Source organism: Mirounga leonina, unplaced genomic scaffold (genome assembly GCF_011800145.1).
Source record: "Mirounga leonina isolate KUSES-001 unplaced genomic scaffold, KU_Mleo_1.0 Mir_104, whole genome shotgun sequence".
NCBI classification, from domain to species: domain Eukaryota; kingdom Metazoa; phylum Chordata; class Mammalia; order Carnivora; family Phocidae; genus Mirounga; species Mirounga leonina.
In genome coordinates this window covers 15,286,796-15,308,539 of record NW_023270231.1, presented here as the reverse complement: position 1 = coordinate 15,308,539, position 21,744 = coordinate 15,286,796, and the positions used below count along the sequence as shown (strand labels likewise).

The 21,744-nt window shown below is 35.4% G+C and overlaps 1 protein-coding gene across 2 annotated transcripts in view; it reads right to left on the bottom strand.

The window, feature by feature from the left end:
- Positions 1–21,744, bottom strand: part of RANBP17 (RAN binding protein 17) — a 323,820-nt gene that overhangs the window by 243,645 nt on the left and 58,431 nt on the right. For both annotated transcript variants that reach the window (XM_035014133.1, XM_035014141.1), the window contains one exon: positions 9,278–9,413. In XM_035014133.1, coding sequence (XP_034870024.1) covers positions 9,278–9,413 — 136 coding nt within the window. The remainder of the gene's footprint in view (positions 1–9,277; positions 9,414–21,744) is intronic.

The following is a 21,744-nucleotide window of genomic DNA, read 5'->3' as shown; positions in this document are numbered from 1 at the left end:
GTAAATGAAATGTTTGATTAACAGGTTGTTTATTGCAAGTGTACAGAAACTCAAATGATTTTTTTATACTGATCATCTATTCTGCAAACCTACCAATTTTTAAAGTTAGTTCTAATAGTATTTTAGGTGATTCTTAAGATTTTCTATATTATTCAAGATCATGCCAGCTGTGAACAGGGATTGTTTTACTTCCTCTCTTCCAAACTAGGTGCCTTTATTTAATTTTTATTGTCTAATATCCCTGACCAGAACCTCTAGTACAATGTTTAATATAAGTAAAGAGACATCCTTGTCTTGCTCTTGATCAGAGGAAAGTATTTATAAGTCATTAGATTCAGTTAGCCTGTATTTTTAAAAAAAATTTTTGTATCTATATTCATTAGAAATATTGGTGAGTACTTTTTTTTTTTTTTTTGTAATTATATGGTCTTGGTATAAACTTGGTATAAACTGGCCTCACAGAATGAATTGGGAAGTGTCCCCTCCTCTTCCACTTTTTGGAAGCATTTATAAAGAATTGGTATTTATTCTTTGAATGTCTGGTAGAAATCACTAGGGAATCTATCTGGGCCCAGGCTCTTCTTTGTGGGTAGTCTGATGACTAATTCAATCTCTTTAGTTGTCATACTTTTATTCAGATTTCTATATTCTCTTGTATAAAAGTTTCAGGAGTTTATATTTTTATGCAAACTTTTCCTTTCCATCTAAGTTATCTAACTTACTGGCATTCACATGTTCATAATATTCCATGATAATCATCTTCATTTCTGTAAAGTCAATAGTAATGTCCTCTATTTCATGCCTGATTTTAGTACTCTCTTTTTTGTCAATGTAGCTAAAGGTATGTCAATTTCATTTTATTTTTTTTACAAAGAACCAAGTTTGGATTTCACTGACTTCTGCTATTGTTTTCAAATTTCTATTTCATTAATTTCTACTCTAATCTTTATTATATCCTTCCTTCTGCTTGCTTTAGGTTTAGTTTCTTCTTATTTTGCCAGTGTGTTAAGGTAGAAGGTTGGGCTATTTACCTAAGATATTTCTTTATTTTTAAAGTACGTGTTTACAGCTATAAATTTACCCCTGAATACTGCTTTAGCTAAATTTTGTAAGTTTTGTATGTTGTGTCATTTTCTTTCATCTGAAATTATTACCTAATTTCCCTTTTGATTTCTTCTTTGACTCACTGGTTATTTAGAAGTGTGTTGTTTAATTTCCACATACTTATAGGTTCCTCACATTTCTTTCTGTTATTGATTTCTATGCATTCCATAGTGATTAGAGAACATACTTTGTGCTATTTCAATTCTTCTAAACTTATCGAGTCTTGTTTTATGATTGAGCATATAGTCTGTTCTGGGCAATGTTCTGTGAGTACTTGATAAGAATGCATATTCTGGGGGCACCTGGGTGACTCAGTCAAGTGTCTGCCTTCGGCTCAGGTCATGATCCCAGGGCCTGGGATTGAGCCCCATGTCAGGCTCTCAGCTCAGTGGGGAGTCTGCTTCTCCCTCTACCTCTGCCTGCCGCTCCCCCTGCTTGTGCGTGCTCTCTCTGTGTCAAATAAATAAAATCTTAGAAAAAAAAAGAATGCATATTCTGCTGTTGCTGGGTGTTGTGTTCTACAGTCGTCTACGGTCTAGTTGGTTTATAGTGTTGTTCCAGTCTACAACTTCCTTAAAGACCTTCTGCCTAGTTGTTCTATCCATTATTAAAACTAGGGCATTTAAGTCTTCAACTTGTATTGTTATTTCTGTCAGCTTTAGTTTCATATATTTTGGGCTTCTGCTGTTAGGTACATATATGTTTATAATTGCTATATCTTCCTCATGGGTTGACCCTTTTATCATTATAAAATGTTCCTGTTTATCCTTAGTGGCATTTTTTTGTTTTAAAGTTTACTTTGTTTGGTATTAGTATAGCCACTCCAGCTTTTTAATGGTTGCTGTCTATGTGATATATCTTTGGCCATCCTTTTACTTTCAATCTATTTGTATTCTTGAATTTAAAATGTGTGCTCTATACATAGATAGCATGTGCAACATTATTTTTTTAAAAATCCAATCTAATAATCTCTACTATTGGTTGGGTTACATAACCCAGTCTAAATTTAATGTGATTATTTATATTGTTAGATCTATGTCCCTCATTTCTGTCACTTTTTTCTCTAGCCTTCCTGTGCTCCTTCTACATTAAATGAATATGTTCTAGTGTAACATTTTAATAACTTTAATAATTTTTTTTACTATATATTTTTTAGTTACTTTCTGGGTAGTTTCCCTAGGACTCACCATATTCATCTTATCAGAATCTACCTCAGATTTATACTAACTTAATTCCAAAAGATAAAGAAATGTTATTCCTATATAGCTCTATTCCTTTTTCTCCCTTTTTGTAATATTATTGTTATTATATGATAAAATATATTACATCTTTATATGTTATAAATCCAACAATAAATCGTGATAATTATTTCTTCATTTAATTTTACATCTTTTAATGAAGTTGAGAGAAAGAGAGCAAAAACATATGTCTAAAGTATCTGTTATATCAGCTTTCTTATTTACCATTTCCGGTTCTTTTTTATTGGTTCTTGTGGATCTGAGTTGCCATCTTGTGTCATTTCCTTAGCCCCCAACTTTGCTCCACTTATCTTCTTTATGCTATTATTGGCAAATATAGTACATATTACGTATGTTATATGCCATCAATACAGTGTATACGTGCATAAAATATGTAATTGCCTTATACAATTGCTTTTTAAATCAGTTAAAAGTATTATATTTTATAATTGCTTAATTACCTTCACTGATCATAATAAGGAGCTTATTTTATATATAATGAGTGTTGTGTTTTCATGTGGATTTATCTCAGGTCACTTGCTTTCAGCCTAAAGTACTTCCATTAGTATTTCTTAGAAGGCAGCTTTGAAAGCAATGAATTCTCTGTTTTTGTTTGCCTGGTAGTGTCTTTAATTTTCCAAGATAGTTTTGCTGGACATGGAATTATTGGTTACTGGTTCAGCACTTTGACCATGTCGTCCAACTATCTTCCTACCTCTACTGTTTCTAAAGACTAATCAGCTATTAATCTAATTGGTGTCCCCTTGCATGTAATGAGTAGTTTTCTTTTTCTTTAAAGTTTTTATTCAACACTTCCATACATCACCCAGTGCTCATCACAAGTGCATTCTTTAATCCCCATCACCTATTTAACCCATCCCCCCACCTTCCTCCCTTCTGGTAACTGATGATATTTTTTCTCCTGCTGCTATCAACATTTTCTCTTTCAGTATTTTTACTATGATATGTTTTTAATGTGGACCTTTGTTGTACTTCTCTGATGTGCAATGTTTTTCATCAAATGTGGTAAGTTTTAAGCCATTATTGCTCTATTTATTTATTTTTTAAAGATTTGTTTATTTGAGAGAGAATGCACACAAGGGAGTGGGGGAGGGGCAGAGAGAGAGGTGAGAGAGAATCTCAAGCAGATTCCCCGCTGAGCATGAAGCCCATCTCAGGGCTTGATCTCAGAACTCAGAGATCACTATCTGAGCTGAAGGCAGATGCTTAAGACGTTATCCTCAAGTTTGTTAGTTTTTTCTTCTGCCAGTTTAAATATACTGTTGAGGCCTTCTAGTGACCTTTTCATTTTTAATTACTGTACTTTTCAACTACAGAATTTCTATTTTTTTCTATTTTTAATAATTTCTATCTCTATTGAAATTCTCTAGTTGATGACATATTGTTATCATACCTTACTTAACAAATCTTAACAATATTGAGTCTTCCAATTCATAAATATGGTATATATCTATTTATTTAGGCCTCATTTCATTTCTTTCAACAATGTTTTACAGTTTTCACCTAGTCCAAGAGTATACGTATTTTCAACCTTCCAAGAATATTACTAAACTATTTTCCAAAAACATTTTACTGGTTTGGATTCCACTAGAAGTGTATAGGAGTGTTTCCTATTTTACTTCCTCACAAATACATGCTTTCATCAGACTTTTTAACTGTCTCCAGGTAACAGGTATGATATGGTATCTCACTATAGCTTTAATTTGCATTTCCCTAAGTCCATGAAAGGACGAATATTTTTTCATGTTGATTAGAAACTATGATTTCCTCTTTTGTAAATTGTTTATTCATCTCTTTGGCCCATTTTTCTATTAGGCTGTTTTTCTCTTATTGATTCACAGAAATTGTTTACATAACTGAATATTGATTCTCTTTAAGGTACATGTATAGGGTCTTATCCTATCTCTAGCTTGTCTTTTTATTTTGTTTATTGTGTATTTTGAGCTGCAGAAATTTTTATTTTTAATATGGGCAGAATTAATCAACCTTTGCATTTAGAGTTTGGGCTTTTTTATGCCTTAAAAAAAATCCTTCCTATCCCTAAATCATAATCTCCTGCTTTTCACACTAAGATTCACTAACTTAGATTTGATTTTTGTATGCTGTGAAGTAATAATCCAAATTTTTACATAGATATAACCAAAAGTCTAGCATCCTTTATGTAATAGTCTGCCTTTTCCTTATTTATATACCATTTCAATGTATAAGTGGGGGTAAATTTTATTATTTTTCATTTGCCCATCTTCCTCTTGTAATTACAAACTTAGTGGAGAGATGGACCATCCCATTTGCCATTTATCCCTGGTCTTAATATGCAGTAGTTACTTATTAATATTCATTGGATAGTAAGTAGGAATAGGCAAGAGGGAAAGAAGTGTAGCACACATAAAACAGGTCATATAGTAGAATGCAGTGTCAAAAGAAAAGGTTGCAAAGGTAGGAAAAACCTGACCATAATAAGGAGCTTATTTTATATATAATGAGAAGCCAATAAGAATTTCAAGCAGAGAAATTCCGCAAATTTTTTTTTTAAAGATTTTATTTATTTATTTGAGACAGAGAGAATGAGAGAGAGAGAGCACATGAGAGAGGGGAGGGTCAGAGGGAGAAGCAGGCTCCCTGCCGATCAGGGAGCCCGACGCGGGACTCGATCCAGGGACCTGAGCCGATCATGACCTGAGCCGAAGGCAGTCGCTTAACCAACTGAGCCACCCAGGAGCCCCCGCAAATTTTAAAGTCTGACAAAAACAAGTATTGAGACAACATACGGCAACACATACTGTGCTGGGAGAGGGAGAATAAACTATTCAAACACTTAGGAGGGCAACTTGATAATATCTTGTAAAGCTGAAGATATGTAGTCTACAGCCCGGCAATTCCACTCCCAGTATTTACCTTCAAGACACTCATACACATGAATGAGGGAAAAGTTATTAGAAGGTTTACTGCAGGATTTTCTATAATCTTTAAAACTGGAAACAATCTAACATATATTAACAGAAAAATGAGTATGTAATGGCACAGTAATATACTGTAATACCATTCAATATCTAAAATAAATTAGGACTATATGTATCACCATGGATAAATCTCAAAAATAATGTGGATCAAAAACAGCAAGTTTCTGCATACTAATTTTCTATAAAGTTAACAGTGCTATGTTTTGTTATAAATACATAGAAATGTGGGAATAGAAGAAAATCATGAATGAAAATAACACTAAATTTAGGATAATGGTTACTTTGGGGGCAGAATCAGAGCAACAACGGGCCATTAATGTTTCATTTAAAAATATACAGATCTGAAGCAAATATAGCAAAGCATTCAGATTTTTTATGGGCAAATTCTCTCTGGTTTTCTACTGAAGGAAAGATGACTTTGGTGGCAGTATGGAAAATGAAGTGGGGAAAAGGCAAAAAAGGAAACAAAGAGGACAGTCAGAAGACTTTTGAAGTCCAGTGAGAAATGACAAGCAGTACCAATAAGGATAAAACCTAAGGGCCTGAGAAAAGAGTGAAGCTGAGAGATATTAAGAAAATAAAATCAGCAAGATTAGGTGACAGATCAGATATAACAAGTAAGAACAAAGTGGAAATTTTGGGTTCACAGTCATTCCTCCTCAAAACTGGACAGTGGGTGGAATGGGTTTCAGGAGATTAAGTAAGACCTACTGAGACTGAAAGGCCTGTTCGATATTAAAGATCCAACAGGAGGCAATGCAGCAAAGTGATTAGCATCACAGGCTCTGTTATCAGGTGTCCTGGGTTCAAATCCAGATTCAACCATTTAAACACATTAATTAACCATTCCAAACCTCAGTTTCCAAATCTGTAAGAAGGGGTGGGCAGAGTGTTAATAAAAACAACTATTCCCACAGGTCTTTGTGAGATGAAATCAGATGCCTGTCAAATGCTATGTGAAATCCTGGACACAGACTATTTCTTCAATAAATGCCTACAGCTATAATTTATGACTCTTCTTTCTCATTTATAGCACATACTTCTATTTTATACATCACTTAGGATTCCTCAATGATTCCACCTGGGTTCCTGAAGCACTTATTATGCATATGTAAAAATTTCAAGATGCTTAGCAGGATACCTTCTTTAAACCTGCCAAATAATTTCACTAAAGTCAGCATCATTTTCCAACTCAAGAACGTAGCCTTTATCACATGAATGTATTATGCATGAGATCTAGGCCCAAATCCTATGGAATTCTACTATATATATACATACATTCAACCATTATCTAGTAGAAGGCATATGAGCAATATGCCGGGCACTTGGAAGTGATAATAAAAAAGGCAGAGACAGTCCTAACCCAAATTATAGTCAATATATGTTTTGCTAACAAACAATTACAATGCGGTGTAATAATGCTAAAATACAGAACACAGAGAAAAAGGGAACTCTCCCAGAATTTAAGAAGGTCATCCTAAAGGATGGGGTATCTGATATGAAAGATAAAGTTGGGGAGTCAGCAGAGTAAGGCAGGTGGAAGTTTGATTTAAAATAAATAATGTTCTAGGCAGAGGAAACATTTTGTCCAAAGACCCAGAATCGGCAGAGAACACAAACTGTTGAAGGAGCTGAGAAAAGTTTAGTACACATAAAGTATGCAGTACAAGTATGGAGTATGGAGGACTGAAGCACGTAACCGGTGACATACGTAGAAAAAAGACTGGGAAGAACTTTGTAAGTCATGCTCTGTATGATTCAATTAAATGAGATAATGCTTAAGAGTGTTTAGTACAGTTCCTGATTAAAAAAGTAAGTGCACACTAAATATTTTTTGCCTACTAGTATCTAACACTCTCCCCTTTTTTCGCCACAATTTGGAATGTGACAATATACTCACCAAAAAAAAATATTTTCCATCTGGTCTTCCTTGGTTGGTTGCCAGAAAACTAGTGTGTAGAGAACTTAATAAATGTCTCAGATGGTCTTTTGTTTCATTTGTAAAATGGGAACCATAATACCAACTTTGAAAAAGCAAAACAACAAAATAATACCAACTTTGTAGGATTACTGTAAGGACTAGGAGTATGAAGATTTCCTAGAGGAGTGCCAGGGCCCGTATCAAGGACCCCCCAAAAACCTCCTCGAGGCTCCTATAAAGGCAGATTGGCAGACAAGCCAGAGAAAAGGAAAGCAGAAAGCTCTGGCTTCCCTTTAGGACTGTGCAGTAGGAATGCCCTAGAAATAAAATCACTGTAGGACTAAACACTCTTTGAAAAAAACAGCATTAGATGCATACACCAAAAATGTTAAAATTATAATGAAAGAATCAACACCAGTCTGATGATATGTTCATTTTTTTCTTAATATGTAAGCTCTTTCAAAAAAGAAAAACTGACCTTGTATAATTCACTTTTTTCCACAATTACCTTGTATTAAAAGATATATAAATATGTCTGTATTTTTCTGTGACCTGTTTCTTGATATCTGAAACTCCCATATATATTTTTTCTTCTTTTTTTAATACGACAAATAAAAATTTTGGAAAAAAATTCCTAAATCCCATTGCTGTAAACAACTAGTGTCATTTTACATACATCTTTCCAAGTACTTTAAATACAGTTAATATGAAGGCTTTTCACTCCATGTTGCACTATTGTGATGTAAGACCCAGACCAAACAAATATTGGATTATAATGTTTGAAGAGTATTCACTTTTGTGAAAGCAAAATATCAAACTCTCTGAGTACATTTAAAATAAGACAATTTATCATAATTCGATTTATTCTCAACCTTCGAGTAACACAACTGGGATTTTAAAAAGAGGTACCCTGTATAAATTTCATATCATGTAATTTTTGTCTGACTCTAATTTGTCTTACTATCAAACTAAAACATTTATTTCTACTTACTCCTTTTTCTCCCTAATGGTCTCGTTCAATAGGACCTAAATTCTAAGAAAATTTTATTGAAATGGCAATAAAATATCACAATACATTTGACAAAGGAAGCATCAAGCTATATCACTTTCTGAAAAAGCAAAGATAAACTAAAGGATGATTTAACAAAATCAAACAAAAATTTTTCCCACTATTATACGACTATTACGAACAGAAAATCATAAACGTATTGAAGGTTATGCTAAATTGCCCATGGGGAAAAAAGCTCAGTTCAAAATAAAAAGCTTATTCTAAATATTTCAAGTAAGAAATCCTTCAATGTTACTGATAGAAGCTATAAATCCAGAGGAGATAAGACTATCCTCAGGACTTCTTACAAAGAAGGCTTGGAAAGAGTTACTATTTCAGAAGAAGAAAACCTCATAGATCTTACTCAGTGTCACAAGTACTACTAAATATCCGGTTAGAGTTCACATAAATGCCCTCAATAATCCCTCATTATGTCTTAAGATCTATTCATCTAAATTTGTTGATGCTAAATTTTCAATCATCATACTACGAGTGTCCTCTATGTTAAGGTGATTTAACTGTGGCCTCTCAAAGACATGTCTAGCTCTCCTGGTCCTCATCAGTTATCATGTAAAAATGCCGAGCAATGAGCGAAAAATTTACTGGAAACCACATAAATAAGTGCCCCCCAAAATCCCAGAACTACTAAAAGAGTAAATCTTTTGTTTTAAACCTTGAAATAAATATAAGGCAAAATCTATTAAAGTGTTTAAAATAATCTTAATTATTTAATGACTAGCCACATAAAAAATATTCACTAACTCTGCCAATCAATCTTCAAAGAAAATGGTAAATCTAGGCATAAAACAAGCAAATTAATCTCACGTTGCCTTCAATGCCAATTAATCAATCGATTTCAATTGATCAATTAAATTTCTTAGGTAGAAATTACCTAAATATATCATTCAGCTTAAAGCTACTATATGTGAACATCTTTCCTTATTTTCGGTAACATTTTAAAAAAAAATCTCTAGTAAAAACCTACCTTTGAGGTTCTTTGAAGTTGATCGCCAACATACGTTTTACGAAACTGATCCAAGAACCACAGAATTGCAAGCTCTATTTTCTCATTAGAACACTGAGGCAATCCGGTATCCATTAAAGATATAAGCTGAAAAACTCTTTTCATGAAGGAGAAAAAAAGCTTCAGTAAAAGTTCTTGGAGAAACAACATTAAAACATTTATTGTCAATGTAATATAATATATAATCACTGTAAAATGTCGAAAAATACAAAAGCTAATAAAGAAAATATTTTTAAAAACATCTGAAATCTTACTACTAAGAGAGTACTACGAGATACTACAATTTGGTCTAAGTCCCTAATTCCTTCTAGTCTTTTTCCTAAGACCTACACATACGTGTATATACACAGAAACCTACAAGGACATACTTGTTATTTCATTAAAAATTTACATATAAATGCATATGACATATACATATAAATATTATGCATATATATAAGTAAATACCTATAACTATATATAAGATATATACAGACATAAATTAATATCTGTATATAAAATTTTGGTAAAAGAAAAATGATACTGAATGTGTAGTTTTGTATTTTACTTTTTCAATAAACCTTATGTTTTTATATAATTATATATTTGGGGGTCATATTTTCAATGAATAATAAAAATTTTATCTGGAATAATTTACAAGGTGATCTTAATAAAATCAAGTATTTTTAATACAAGTACACAACTATTATTACCAGATAATCATAAATTAACTGAAGGTTAAGTCAGATTTCCTAGAGAAAAAATGTAATTCAATATAATGAAAAGCTTAGTCTAGAGTTTTCAAAAGAGAAATCCTTGTATTACCTATTTTCATTAAAAGTTTCCAGTGGATGGCTGCCAAGTGCCTGATGTTAACAAAATCAGCTTATTAGAATCATCTTTTTTAAGAGCCAAGATGTAGGGGTTGTTGAGGACCGGCACCTTTGTCTTCTTTTTTCTAACTGCACAAAGGCAGCTATGTCTAGCCCTGACCTGCACGCTTCCTTCCGTGCATGCACACAGGAACATATACATATGCTGTTAACAGTTTATATGTCCTTCTAGAGATTTTTTTAAATGTATATACAGGCAAATATGACTATATATTCTCCTCCCAACTCCTTTCAACATATGGAACATACTATACTTATGATTCCAAACCTAGCTTTTTCCATTTAACTATCTTACAGATCTTTCCTTGTCAGCTATTAAGAACTTCCTCATTCTCTCTTGCAGCTGTTTAACATTTTATTACATGAATATACCATTATATTTTCAAACATTCTCCTACACATGGGCACGGCTTAAAATTTTTTGCTGTTGCAACAATGCTGCAATTAACCATCTTGTACACATCATTTCACACATGTACATTATTATAACATACACTTCTAAAAGTAAAACCACTAGTTTAAAGAACATAAATTTGTATAATGTTGATACTATTAATAAATTGCTCTCCACAGAAATTGAAACAATTTATATTCTTATCATCAGTCTGTAAGTGTTTATATACACTCAGATAATTCAGATGATAAGAAACTCTAAAATTCATTGAAATCTGAAAAATGGCATCTCAGTGCAGTTTTATTTTGCATTCTCTCATGTATGTGAGGTTAAAATTTTTCCACGTTTTAAAGCATATATATGTCCTTGTCTGTAACATATTTGTCCACATCCTTTGCCAATTCTTCCTACTGGGTTGTCTTTTTATTGTTGATTTCTACAAATTCTTTATATATTAGAAAACGGAGTCCTTTGCCTTTGATTCAGCTGTAAATATTTTTCCTCAGTTTTCATTTGTCTCTTGACTTTGATTATGGTGTTTTTTAATGCTACAGAGAAGTTTTTGGTTTGCAAAATTTTCACTAATTTTTTTAAGATTTATTTATTTCTTTTAGAGAGAGAACACATGAGTGCGGGGTGGAGACATGAGTGCGGGGTGGAGACATGAGTGCGGGTGGAGTGCAGAGGGAGAGAATCTTCAAGCAGACTCCTCGCTAAGTGCAGAGCCAGACTTGAGGCTCAATCCCACCACCCACGAGATCATGATCTGAGCCGAAACCAAGAGTTAAATGCTTAACCGAATGAGCCACCCAGGCACCCCTTTCATCAATTTTTTAAATGGATTATGCGTACTAACAAGGTCTTACCTAAATCTGAGGTATTTTTGTTTGCTTGTTTCTTTTTTTTCTTTTTTTTTTTTTTTTTTTACATTTACCTCTCTGATACATTTGAACTTATCTTGAACACATTTTGTGAGGTATGGATCAACATTTTTTCCCATTTTCCCCATTTTAGCCAGGTGCTTCAACACCATTTCTTTCTTATATAGTCTATCATTTGCTCACCATTTCAACTACATCCCTTATCATATACACTGGGTTCATTTATGCATTCAGATTACTTTACCGGACCTTGTGTTCTATTCCGGCAATCAGTCTCAATAAATATATCTTGATCAATTACCTTTTTCATATTATTTAATATTTTCCCAAAACATTATTTTTAATGGATATAAAATGTTAAAGACTATCTCAAAATTTAAGCATCTCATTCTGAATGTAAACTCAGATTTCAGGGAAATATAACTACTGCCCTCTTCCCTACTTCCAAAGAATTCTACAGTGTCTAGGTTATAGTGTATGAACTTCTTTTAAAAAGCTGGGACTTGTGGGGCACCTGGATGGCTAAGTCAGTTAAGCGTCTGACTGTTGGTTTCTGGGATAAGCTCAGGTTATGATCTTGGGGTCCTGGGACTGAGCCCCAAGTCAGGCTCTGAACTCAGAGGGATATCTGCTTTGTCCCTCTCCCTCCCCCTCTGCTCTTCCTTGCACTCCCTTTGTCAAATAAATAAATAAATAACAATCCTTAAGAAATAATGGAAAAAAAAAGAAAGTTGGTACTTGTTGCCAAAGTATTATGAAATAATATGTTGAAAATCATTTTATGGTTATGATTTCCTATATTTATATTATTTAAAAGTAACCTTCATTTACCTAATATCTTTAATACCATTAAAATTTATGAAGGGAAACTTATTGAAGAACAAATTTAAGAATTAGATTACTGTAGCCAGGTTGCTAGGGTTTTTTTTTTCCTACGATGTGTCTGTTCTGTAATTTTGAGAGGAGTGACAAAGCTTTCAGTCTGGGTATTTCTGAATTAGCAGATAGTTGGGAGTAATTTTTAGTTAAATAAATAGATATATGCATCAAACTATGTCTAGATCCAGGTGATATTTCACGTGACTTAAACAGACATATCTTATTTTTTTAATTCTTTACTGAGTGGGACCTCCCTTTTCCTATTCTAGCTCTTTTTGATTCTATGTACTTGCTCCTTTACTTTTATTTCCTTTTTATAACATACATTCCAAAACCCTAGGAAGATGTGAAACCAGAAGACAGTTTGTTGGGATGCCTTTATAACTCAAGTGAAGCTGGTGATTTGCATTTGCCTAAGAGGAAATGGCATCCCAGCAGGAAAGCAGGAAAGCGTCCCCAGCAGGGTACAGGATCCATTTGTCAAAGAAGTTTTGGTAGCTGTACAAGAAGTTCAGCTGCAACAGCCTAACGTCCAAATAACCATGGCTTAAACAATATAGATATTTATTTCTCTCTCAGGCAAATATCCAAGACAGCGCTCCAGGACTAGCTAGTGCTCCATGGTGTGCCAGAGACTCAGGTGCCTTTCGTCTTGTTGTTATACTTGCCTCCATTCACACAATCACTTTTCTGGTTGATGATGGGTACTTCAGATCCACCCATTTTGTCCACATGTCTTGCACATACCACATCTGCCTAGAACACAATCACTTAACCACACCTAGCTGCAAGAGAGTCTAGTAAATCTACTCTTTATTCAGGTGGCCACATGCCTGGCAAAAGAATCAGGTATTCTATGACTTCAGAAGCAGGGAGGCAGAGACACTGTACAGCTGGTAGTCTCTGCCACAGTGCCCTTCAAAGATCTGTGACCACCTTGAAAAGTACTTAAGACCAAAGCTTGTATTGCATATCTAATATTCACTTTCAGTTTCAACTTATTATCCTACATTTATTTTTTTCACTATGTTAAATTATTTTTGGTAAAGAGCACGGAGGGAATAAAAAGACAAATATATCATTAAATAATTTGGTCCAAGTATAAGCACACCATTTCAAATTCAAAGAAATGAATTTTGGATACTCAGTTGTTTATATTCCCCTACCTATCCAAGTAAATGAGTATTCATTCAGTCAACAAATATCTGAGGGGCTACTATACGGCAGGTGTGCATTAGAAGTCCAGAATATAACAGTGAACAAGATATAGACATTCCCAGTCCTCCAGATATCTATAGTCTATAAAGGGAAAGACATAAAACAAGCCATTAAAATAAAGAATGACAAGTGCTATAATAAACAATACAAAGAAATTAGTGAAGATTCATAATATTCTAGGATGGAACAGGGCAAAGAAAGAGTGTGTTGAGAGAAAGGAGAAAGCCTGTGTAGCTAACTAGAGAGGGAAGAAAAAGCATGGCTCATTTAAGAGCTGAAAAAAGTTCAATATGGCTATAAAGCAATCAGCAGCAGGAGATGAGGCTAATGAGACAGGCAGGAGCCAGATCATGAAGAACCTGATGAGCCATGTTGATTTTAATCCCAATAGCAATGGAAAGCATTGTAGAGTTTGAGCAAAGCACTGACATAATCAGATCTGTACTTCAGAAAGCCAGAGAGGAAGCAAGGTATCTATTTAAAACTGCAGCATGAACCCATATGAAAGATGATAGGAGCTAAAATGGCAGGGGAGATAGAAACAACTTGACTAACTGGCCTAACTAGAAGGTAGAACTGACAGGATCTGAAGATGAAGACTACATGGATGTTGGAGAGAGATAAAAGGAAAAGTTAAGGATTCCTTAACTCCTGGGATGCAGGCTTAGACAAATGAGTGGATGGTGATGAGACACGTGAAGAGAGTCAGGGCTGGAAGGAGAAGGAAGAGATGAGTTTAATTTTAGTTACTGAATTGAAGACACATGTGAAACAGAACATGTAAGTGAAACAGTTCAACATGTATTTGGAAGTCAGAAGACAAGAATTACTAAACAGAGAATCACTGAGCAATTCTGAGAGCTCAGCTGAGGTAAAAATGATACCTTAATTGACAAATGGTACCTATATACAGAGGTTTATAATTTCTTTTATTATCACTCAACAAATAGGAGAAAACTCTGAATTCCTTCAGGATTAAGGTTTTGCCAGGCAGATGAGATAAAAATACAGCAGTGAACCAAGCAGATAAAGCTTATTCCTTCCCTTACTCTAGTGGAATGAACAAATAAACATCAAGAGGTAGTAAGTTCTATGAAAAAAATGAACTAGGATAAGGATGTTATTTTGGACCGGGAAGTCAGAGCAGAAAGAGACAGCTGTGTAGAGACCGGACTGAAGTGAAGGAGGACTATACAAACATTTAGAAGAAAGCATTCCTAGCAGAAGAGAAGTGCAAGCAAAGGCCCTAAAGGGAGAATATATTGGGAACACTCAAAGAACAGCAAGGAGGCCAGGAGCTGAATGAGAAAGGGTAGGAAACAAAGTCAGAGAGGTAGTACAGGAAGCTCTGAGCCATGACCAGGACCCTGGAATTTGTCTCAAGTGTGACAGGAAGCCACTGGAAGCTTATAAATAGAGAAGAGTAGAGTAACATGATCTCATGGGAAAGAAGTTGAAGTCATCCATAAGATAGCAGAGTTTGGGAAAGAGAACAAAACTCTGAGCTAGCTGTCAAAGGTTTCAATGAATGATGAGGGACGACAGGGAGATGAACAGGTCAGAGAAACAAGGAGAGATGGAGGGTGGTGTAAACAAAAGAAATAAGCCTGAAAGAAGCAGCCAGTCTACTAGCACGAGCAAACAGAAGGGATACAGGATGAATAAAACAAAATCTCTGGGTAAACTCTCAAGAGGTTTACATTCTGGTAATGATGAATGAAACTGAAATGACTACAAAATTATTTTTATTTAATTAGAATTGCATAGACTGAGCACAAATAAATTTTTTTTTTTTTAAGATTTTATTTATTTATTTGACAGAGAGAGAGACATAGCGAGAGAGGGAGCACAAGCAGGGGGAGTGGGAGAGGGAGAAGCAGGCTTCCCGCGGAGTGGGGAGCCCGATGCGGGGCTCGATCCCAGGACACTGGGATCATGACCTGAGCCGAAGGCAGATGCTTAACGACTGAGCCACCCAGGCGCCCCTGAGCACAAATAAATTTATTTGCTAAGTTAAGAGAGCATATTTAAATATGTTTAAGTAACATGTTTTAATTAAAATGATCATAATATTGGGAGCTTTTATGAATATTAAACTTTTCCTGATAAAATAGCATATAGGTTTTTGGCAGAAGCTTCACAATCTTCCAATTTGGTAGTGTTCTCCCAGGAGTTAGAAAGGTATCATATAACAACACACAGAAGGCAACAGTATTATGGTTCCAGTTACTTAGAACTTCTTCATATGAAATTGGTATTTTAAAATTCTACATAAAACATCATTCTTACTCAATTTAAAATCTCAATATCTTAAAACACATATTTATGTTTTTTCAATGCCCCACTTTGAATCTGCTTAGCCCTGTTTACATACCCACCAACCTCACTACTACCTCTCACCCCACCTCTGGCCTCAACTACTCGCCTTGTAGCTCCAATAAAAATTCACAAAGTTCCTGCAGTTGTAAATCCTCACCCAGGGAGAAGAGAGGTCTATTGACAGCTCCAGCCCCTACCTCCCAACTCAGCGGGACCAACAGAAGCTCTGCTTCCCCAATGGCACCTCAAAGAGGCCAGCGAACATAGCTACGAAGTATGAAAAAGTTAAATACCCCAGGAGTAGACTTCAGTAAGAAATGGGACACACTGATATGAGGAATTCTTAATCTCAGGAAACAAACTGAGGGTTGCTGGAGTGGTGGAGGGTGGGAGGGATGGGTGGCTGGGTGATAGACATTGGGGAGGGTATATGCTATGGTGAGTGCTGTGAATTGTGTAAGATTGTTGAATCACAGACCTGTACCTCTGAAACAAATAATACATTATATGTTTAAGAAAAAAAAAAAAAAGAAGAAAATAGCAGGAAGGGAAGAATGAAGCGGGGGAAATCGGAGGGGGAGACGAATCATGAGAGACGATGGACTCTGAGAAACAAACTGAGGGTTCTAGAGGATAGGGGGATGGAGGGATGGGTTAGCCTGGTGATGGGTATTAAAGAGGGCACGTACTAAATGGAGCACTGGGTGTTATATGCAAAACATGAATCATGGAACACTACATCAAAAACTAATGATGTAATATATGGTGATTAACATAACAATAATAAAAAAAAAAGAAACAATACAAATGTCTATCAATAGGGAAATAAACTGTGCCATATTTACTCAATTGATATTGTATGACTTAAAATGAATGAATTAGATCTACATGTATAAAATTGATAAATTAAAAAAAATTTAATAAAAAAAAAGAAATGGGACGCAGAAGTAAGGAAATAGAAAAATGGCTTGCCCATAGTTCCCCATCTTCCCACCATCATACTGTTTCAAACACAGTGGTTCCATGTGGCCTCTGGGGAAAACTCCTGGCAGAAGCTTCACAATCTTCCAATTTGGTAGTGTTCTCCCAGGAGTTAGAAAGGTATCATATAACAACACACAGAAGGCAACAGTATTATGGTTCCAGTTACTTTGAACTTCTTCATATGAAATTGGTATAAAATTGATAAATTAAAAAATTTTTAATTCACACCAGGTGTGTGATGTACCACCTTATAGATGTAATTCTCAGTATTCATGGTAATTATGTTCTAAAAAGGCATTGTGAAAAGTGAATGAGTGAATACTGAACCACTGCGTTCCCAGAGGAGACACAGGGTTAGGTTCCTGAGGAACTCCGGTCACAATATTTTCATCAACCAATCAACACATAACTTTGTTTTATCTATGTTTCTCTTTAAAGACATCTTATTTAGGGGTGCCTGGGTGGCTCAGCTGGTTGAGCGTCTGCCTTCAGCTCGGGTCATGGTCCCAGTGTCCTGGGATCGAACCCCGCATCGGGCTCCCTGCTCAGCAGGGAGTCTGCTTCTCCCTCTCCCTCTGCCTGCCTGTCTGCCTACTTGTGATTTCTCTGTCAAATAAATAAATAAAATCTTAAAATAAATAAATAAATAAAATAAAGACAACTTATTTAATATATTGTTCATTCATTAACATTGACTCATGGCCAAAAGCACAACAACTTGTGCCTGAACGAGGCAGACCTAATATATACATTCTCTCTGTAAGGGACTTTACAGGTTTGTTGTTGTGCTTAGGAACAATAGACAGCACTACAGCACTGTAACGGGGGCCACTGTAAAACAGCAAAACCACTTACAAAAAGCACAAAAATGTGAGCTATATGGCACATACAATGAAAAGGACACTTATTTACAGCATGAGAGTATGAAACAAGAAGGCAGAGTATCTGTTCAACCTCAGCTGGGAAAGTGGGTATCAGGCAACTCAAATTTTTCACCACCAAGCACATATCCAAAAATGACTGCAGTAGCACCATGAGTATTGGCTTTGGGATTACAAATAAATTTTAGCAAGTACACAAATCTGCAAAAATGAAATCTGTGAATTAGGAGCACCGACTCTATTTGTTTTCTCTTATTCTCTCACTCTTCCTTTTCCTTCATTTTTTCTTCCTTGAAAATGCAGTGTTCTCCCCACCCCTCAATAAAGCCTTAGACCATAAACTTCACCTAACACTTTGTTTTCTAGGGAATGGCTAAAACACAAATCAAATCTTATTTAAAGTTAAATATGTTTGTTGCTTAAAGAAAAATTTAAAATTTTGTACTTGGCAAATACACACCTGCTTTTATTTATTTCCTTAGCAAATATACACCTGCTTTTGTTTATTTCCTGTTATATATTTCTCAGGAAAATAATGCCAGGGAGTATTTCTCTACTTGATGATGAAAACTTTCAAAAATCAAACTACAGCAAAAAAGTATACTTACTTTTCACTTTACTAAATTATGTAATGTTATATTAAAAGATGGCACAGAGGTAAATTATTCACTGTTTAAAATTAACGAAAGCATTCTAAGAATGCCCCCATTCATAAAGTTATTTGATACTAGAAATAAATCTTAGGAAACCTAAAAATATCTACGTTCCATTCAGACTCAAGTTTCACTAAAACAAGGGCTAGTTTAAAGGTTAAAAAGAGTATGAAATGAAGAGAAAATTTCTATTCAGAATGGCAACAAATTTATTAAATACTCAGGGATATATTTAAGAATAGCAAAGAAGGAAAATGCCACCACTAGGTCTAATAATTTTAAGGACTTTGGTAGAGTGATAGTGGTATGGATTGGGTGGTGGCAAAATTGAGGTGACATATATCTGGTCAAAAAGCATCCAAATCGTCAAAGAAGAAGTCAAACTCTCACTCTTTGCAGATGATATGATACTTTATGTGGAAAACCCAAAAGACTCCACCCCAAAACTGCTAGAACTCATATAGGAATTCAGTGAAGTGGCAGGATATAAAATCAATGCACAGAAATCAGTGGCATTCCTATACACCAACAAGACAGAAGAAAAAGAAATGAAGGAGTCAATCCCATTTACAATTGCACCCAAAACCATAAGATACCTAGGAATAAATCTAACCAAAGAGGCAAAGAATCTGTACTCAGAAAACTATAAAATACTCATGAAACAAATTGAGGAAGACACAAAGAAATGGAAAAACGTTCCATGCTCATGGATTGGAAGAACAAATATTGTGAAGATGTCAATGCTACCTAGAGCAATCTACACATTCAATGCAATCCCCATCAAAATACCATCCACTTTTTTCAAAGAAATGGAACAAATCATCCTAAAATTTGTATGGAACCAGAAAAGACCCCGAATAGCCAGAGGAATGTTGAAAAAGAAAAGCAAAGCTGGCAGCATCACAATTCCGGACTTCCAGCTCTATTACAAAGCTGTCATCATCAAGACAGTATGGTACTGGCACAAAAACAGACACATAGATCAATGGAACAGAACAGAGAGCCCAGAAATGGACCCTCAACTCTATGGTCAACTAATCTTTGACAAAGCAGGAAAGAATGTCCAATGGAAAAAAGACAGTCTCTTCAACAAATGGTGTTGGGAAAATTGGATAGCCACATGCAGAAGAATGAAACTGGACCATTTCCTTACACCACACACAAAAATAGACTCCAAATGGTTGAAAGACCTCAATGTGAGAGAGGAGTCCATCAAAATCCTAAAGGAGAACACAGGCAGCAACCTTTTCGACCTCAGCCGCAGCAACTTCTTCGTAGAAACATCGCCAAAAGCAAGGGAAGCAAGGGCAAAAATGAACTATTGGGACTTCATCAAGATAAAAAGCTTTTGGGCGCCTGGGTGGCTCAGTTGGTTAAGCGACTGCCTTCGGCTCAGGTCATGATCCTGGAGTCCTGGGATCGAGTCCCACATCGGGCTCCCTGCTCAGCAGGGGGTCTGCTTCTCCCTCTGCCCTCTTCCCTCTCGTGCTCTCTGTCTCTCATTCTCTCTCTCTCAAATAAATAAATAAAATCTTTAAAAATATAAATAAATAAAAAGCTTTTGCAAAGCAAAAGAAACAGTCAACAAAACCCAAAGACAACCGACAGAATGGGAGAAGATATTTGCAAATGACCTATCAGATAAAGGGCTAGTATCCAAAATCTGTAAAGAACTTATCAAACTCAACACCCAAAGAACAAATAATCCAATCAAGAAATGGGCAGAAGACATGAACAGACATTTTTCCAAAGAAGACATCCAAATGGCCCACAGACACATGAAAAAGTGCTCAATATTGCTCGGCATCAGGGAAATCCAAATCAAAACCTCAATGAGATACCACCTCACACCAGTCAGAATGGCTAAAATTAACAAGACAGGGAATGACAGATGTTGGCGGGGATGTGGAGAAAGGGGAACCCTCCTACGCTGTTGGTGGGAATGCAAGCTGGTGCAGCCACTCTGGAAAACAGTATGGAGGTTCCTCAAACAGTTGAAAATAGAGCTACCATATGACCCAGCAATTGCACTACTGGGTATTTACCCCAAAGATACAAAAGTAGGGATCCGAAAGGGTACGTGCACCCCGATGTTTATAGCAGCAATGTCTACAATAGCCAAACTGTGGAAAGAGCCAAGATGTCCATTGACAGATGAATGGATAAAGAAGATGTGGTATATATATACAATGGAATATTATGCAGCCATCAAAAGGAATGAGATCTTGCCATTTGCAACAATGTGGATGGAACTGGAGGGTATTATGCTGAGCGAAATAAGTCAAACAGAGAAAGACATGTATCATATGACCTCACTGATATGAGGAATTCTTAATCTCAGGAAACAAACTGAGGGTTGCTGGAGTGGTGGGGGGTGGGAGGGATGGGGTGGCTGGGTGACAGACACTGGGGAGGTTATGTGCTCTGGTAAGCGTTGTGAATTGTGCAAGACTGTTGAATCTCAGATCTGTACCTCTGAAACAAATAATGCAATATATGTTAAGGAAAAAAAAAAAAGAAGTTAGCGGGAGGGGAAGAATGAAGGGGGGGAAATCGGAGGGGTAGACGAACCATGAGAGACGATGGACTCTGAGAAACAAACTGAGGGTTCTAGAGGGGAGGGGGGTGGGAGGATGGGTTCGTCTGGTGATGGGTATTGAGGAGGGCACGTTCTGCATGGAGCACTGGGTGTTATGCACAAACAATGAATCATGGAACACTATATCTAAAACTAATGATGTAATGTATGGGGATTAACATAACAATAAAAAAATTTTTAAAAAAAGCAATGGATAATCAATTACCCAATACAAGCTTTGTTTATGATCGTTGACTAGATTTTTTACTTCAAGACCACAGCCTTAGTAAGAAGCAATGGATTACTTCCCTTATATTTCTATTCTAGACAGAGGAAAACAGACTTCTAAGATCAGTGGAAAAGAATGAAAGGCTCAGAAAAAGACCTAAGAATACTGTGTAAAGATATAAGCAGCATTTCAAGTCAGTAAAGGGTGGGGTTTGCATTAACTGGTTAACACAATGGAAACTTCGGAAGAAGTATATAAAATAAATGTCAAATGTATTAAAAATTAAATATAAAAACCATAAAAGCATAAAAACCATGAAACCATAAAAGAACTAGGAGAAAATCTAGGTGAATATTTTTATTATCTAGATGTGGAACAACCTTTCTAAGCATGAACAAAGGGGAAAATATGAAGGGAAAAATTCATAGATCTCAACATATAAATATTCAAATCCATTAAAAGAGAAATTTCTTTTTTTTTTTAAGATTTTATTTATTTATTTGACGGAGAGAGACACAGTGAGAGAGGAGCACAGGCAGG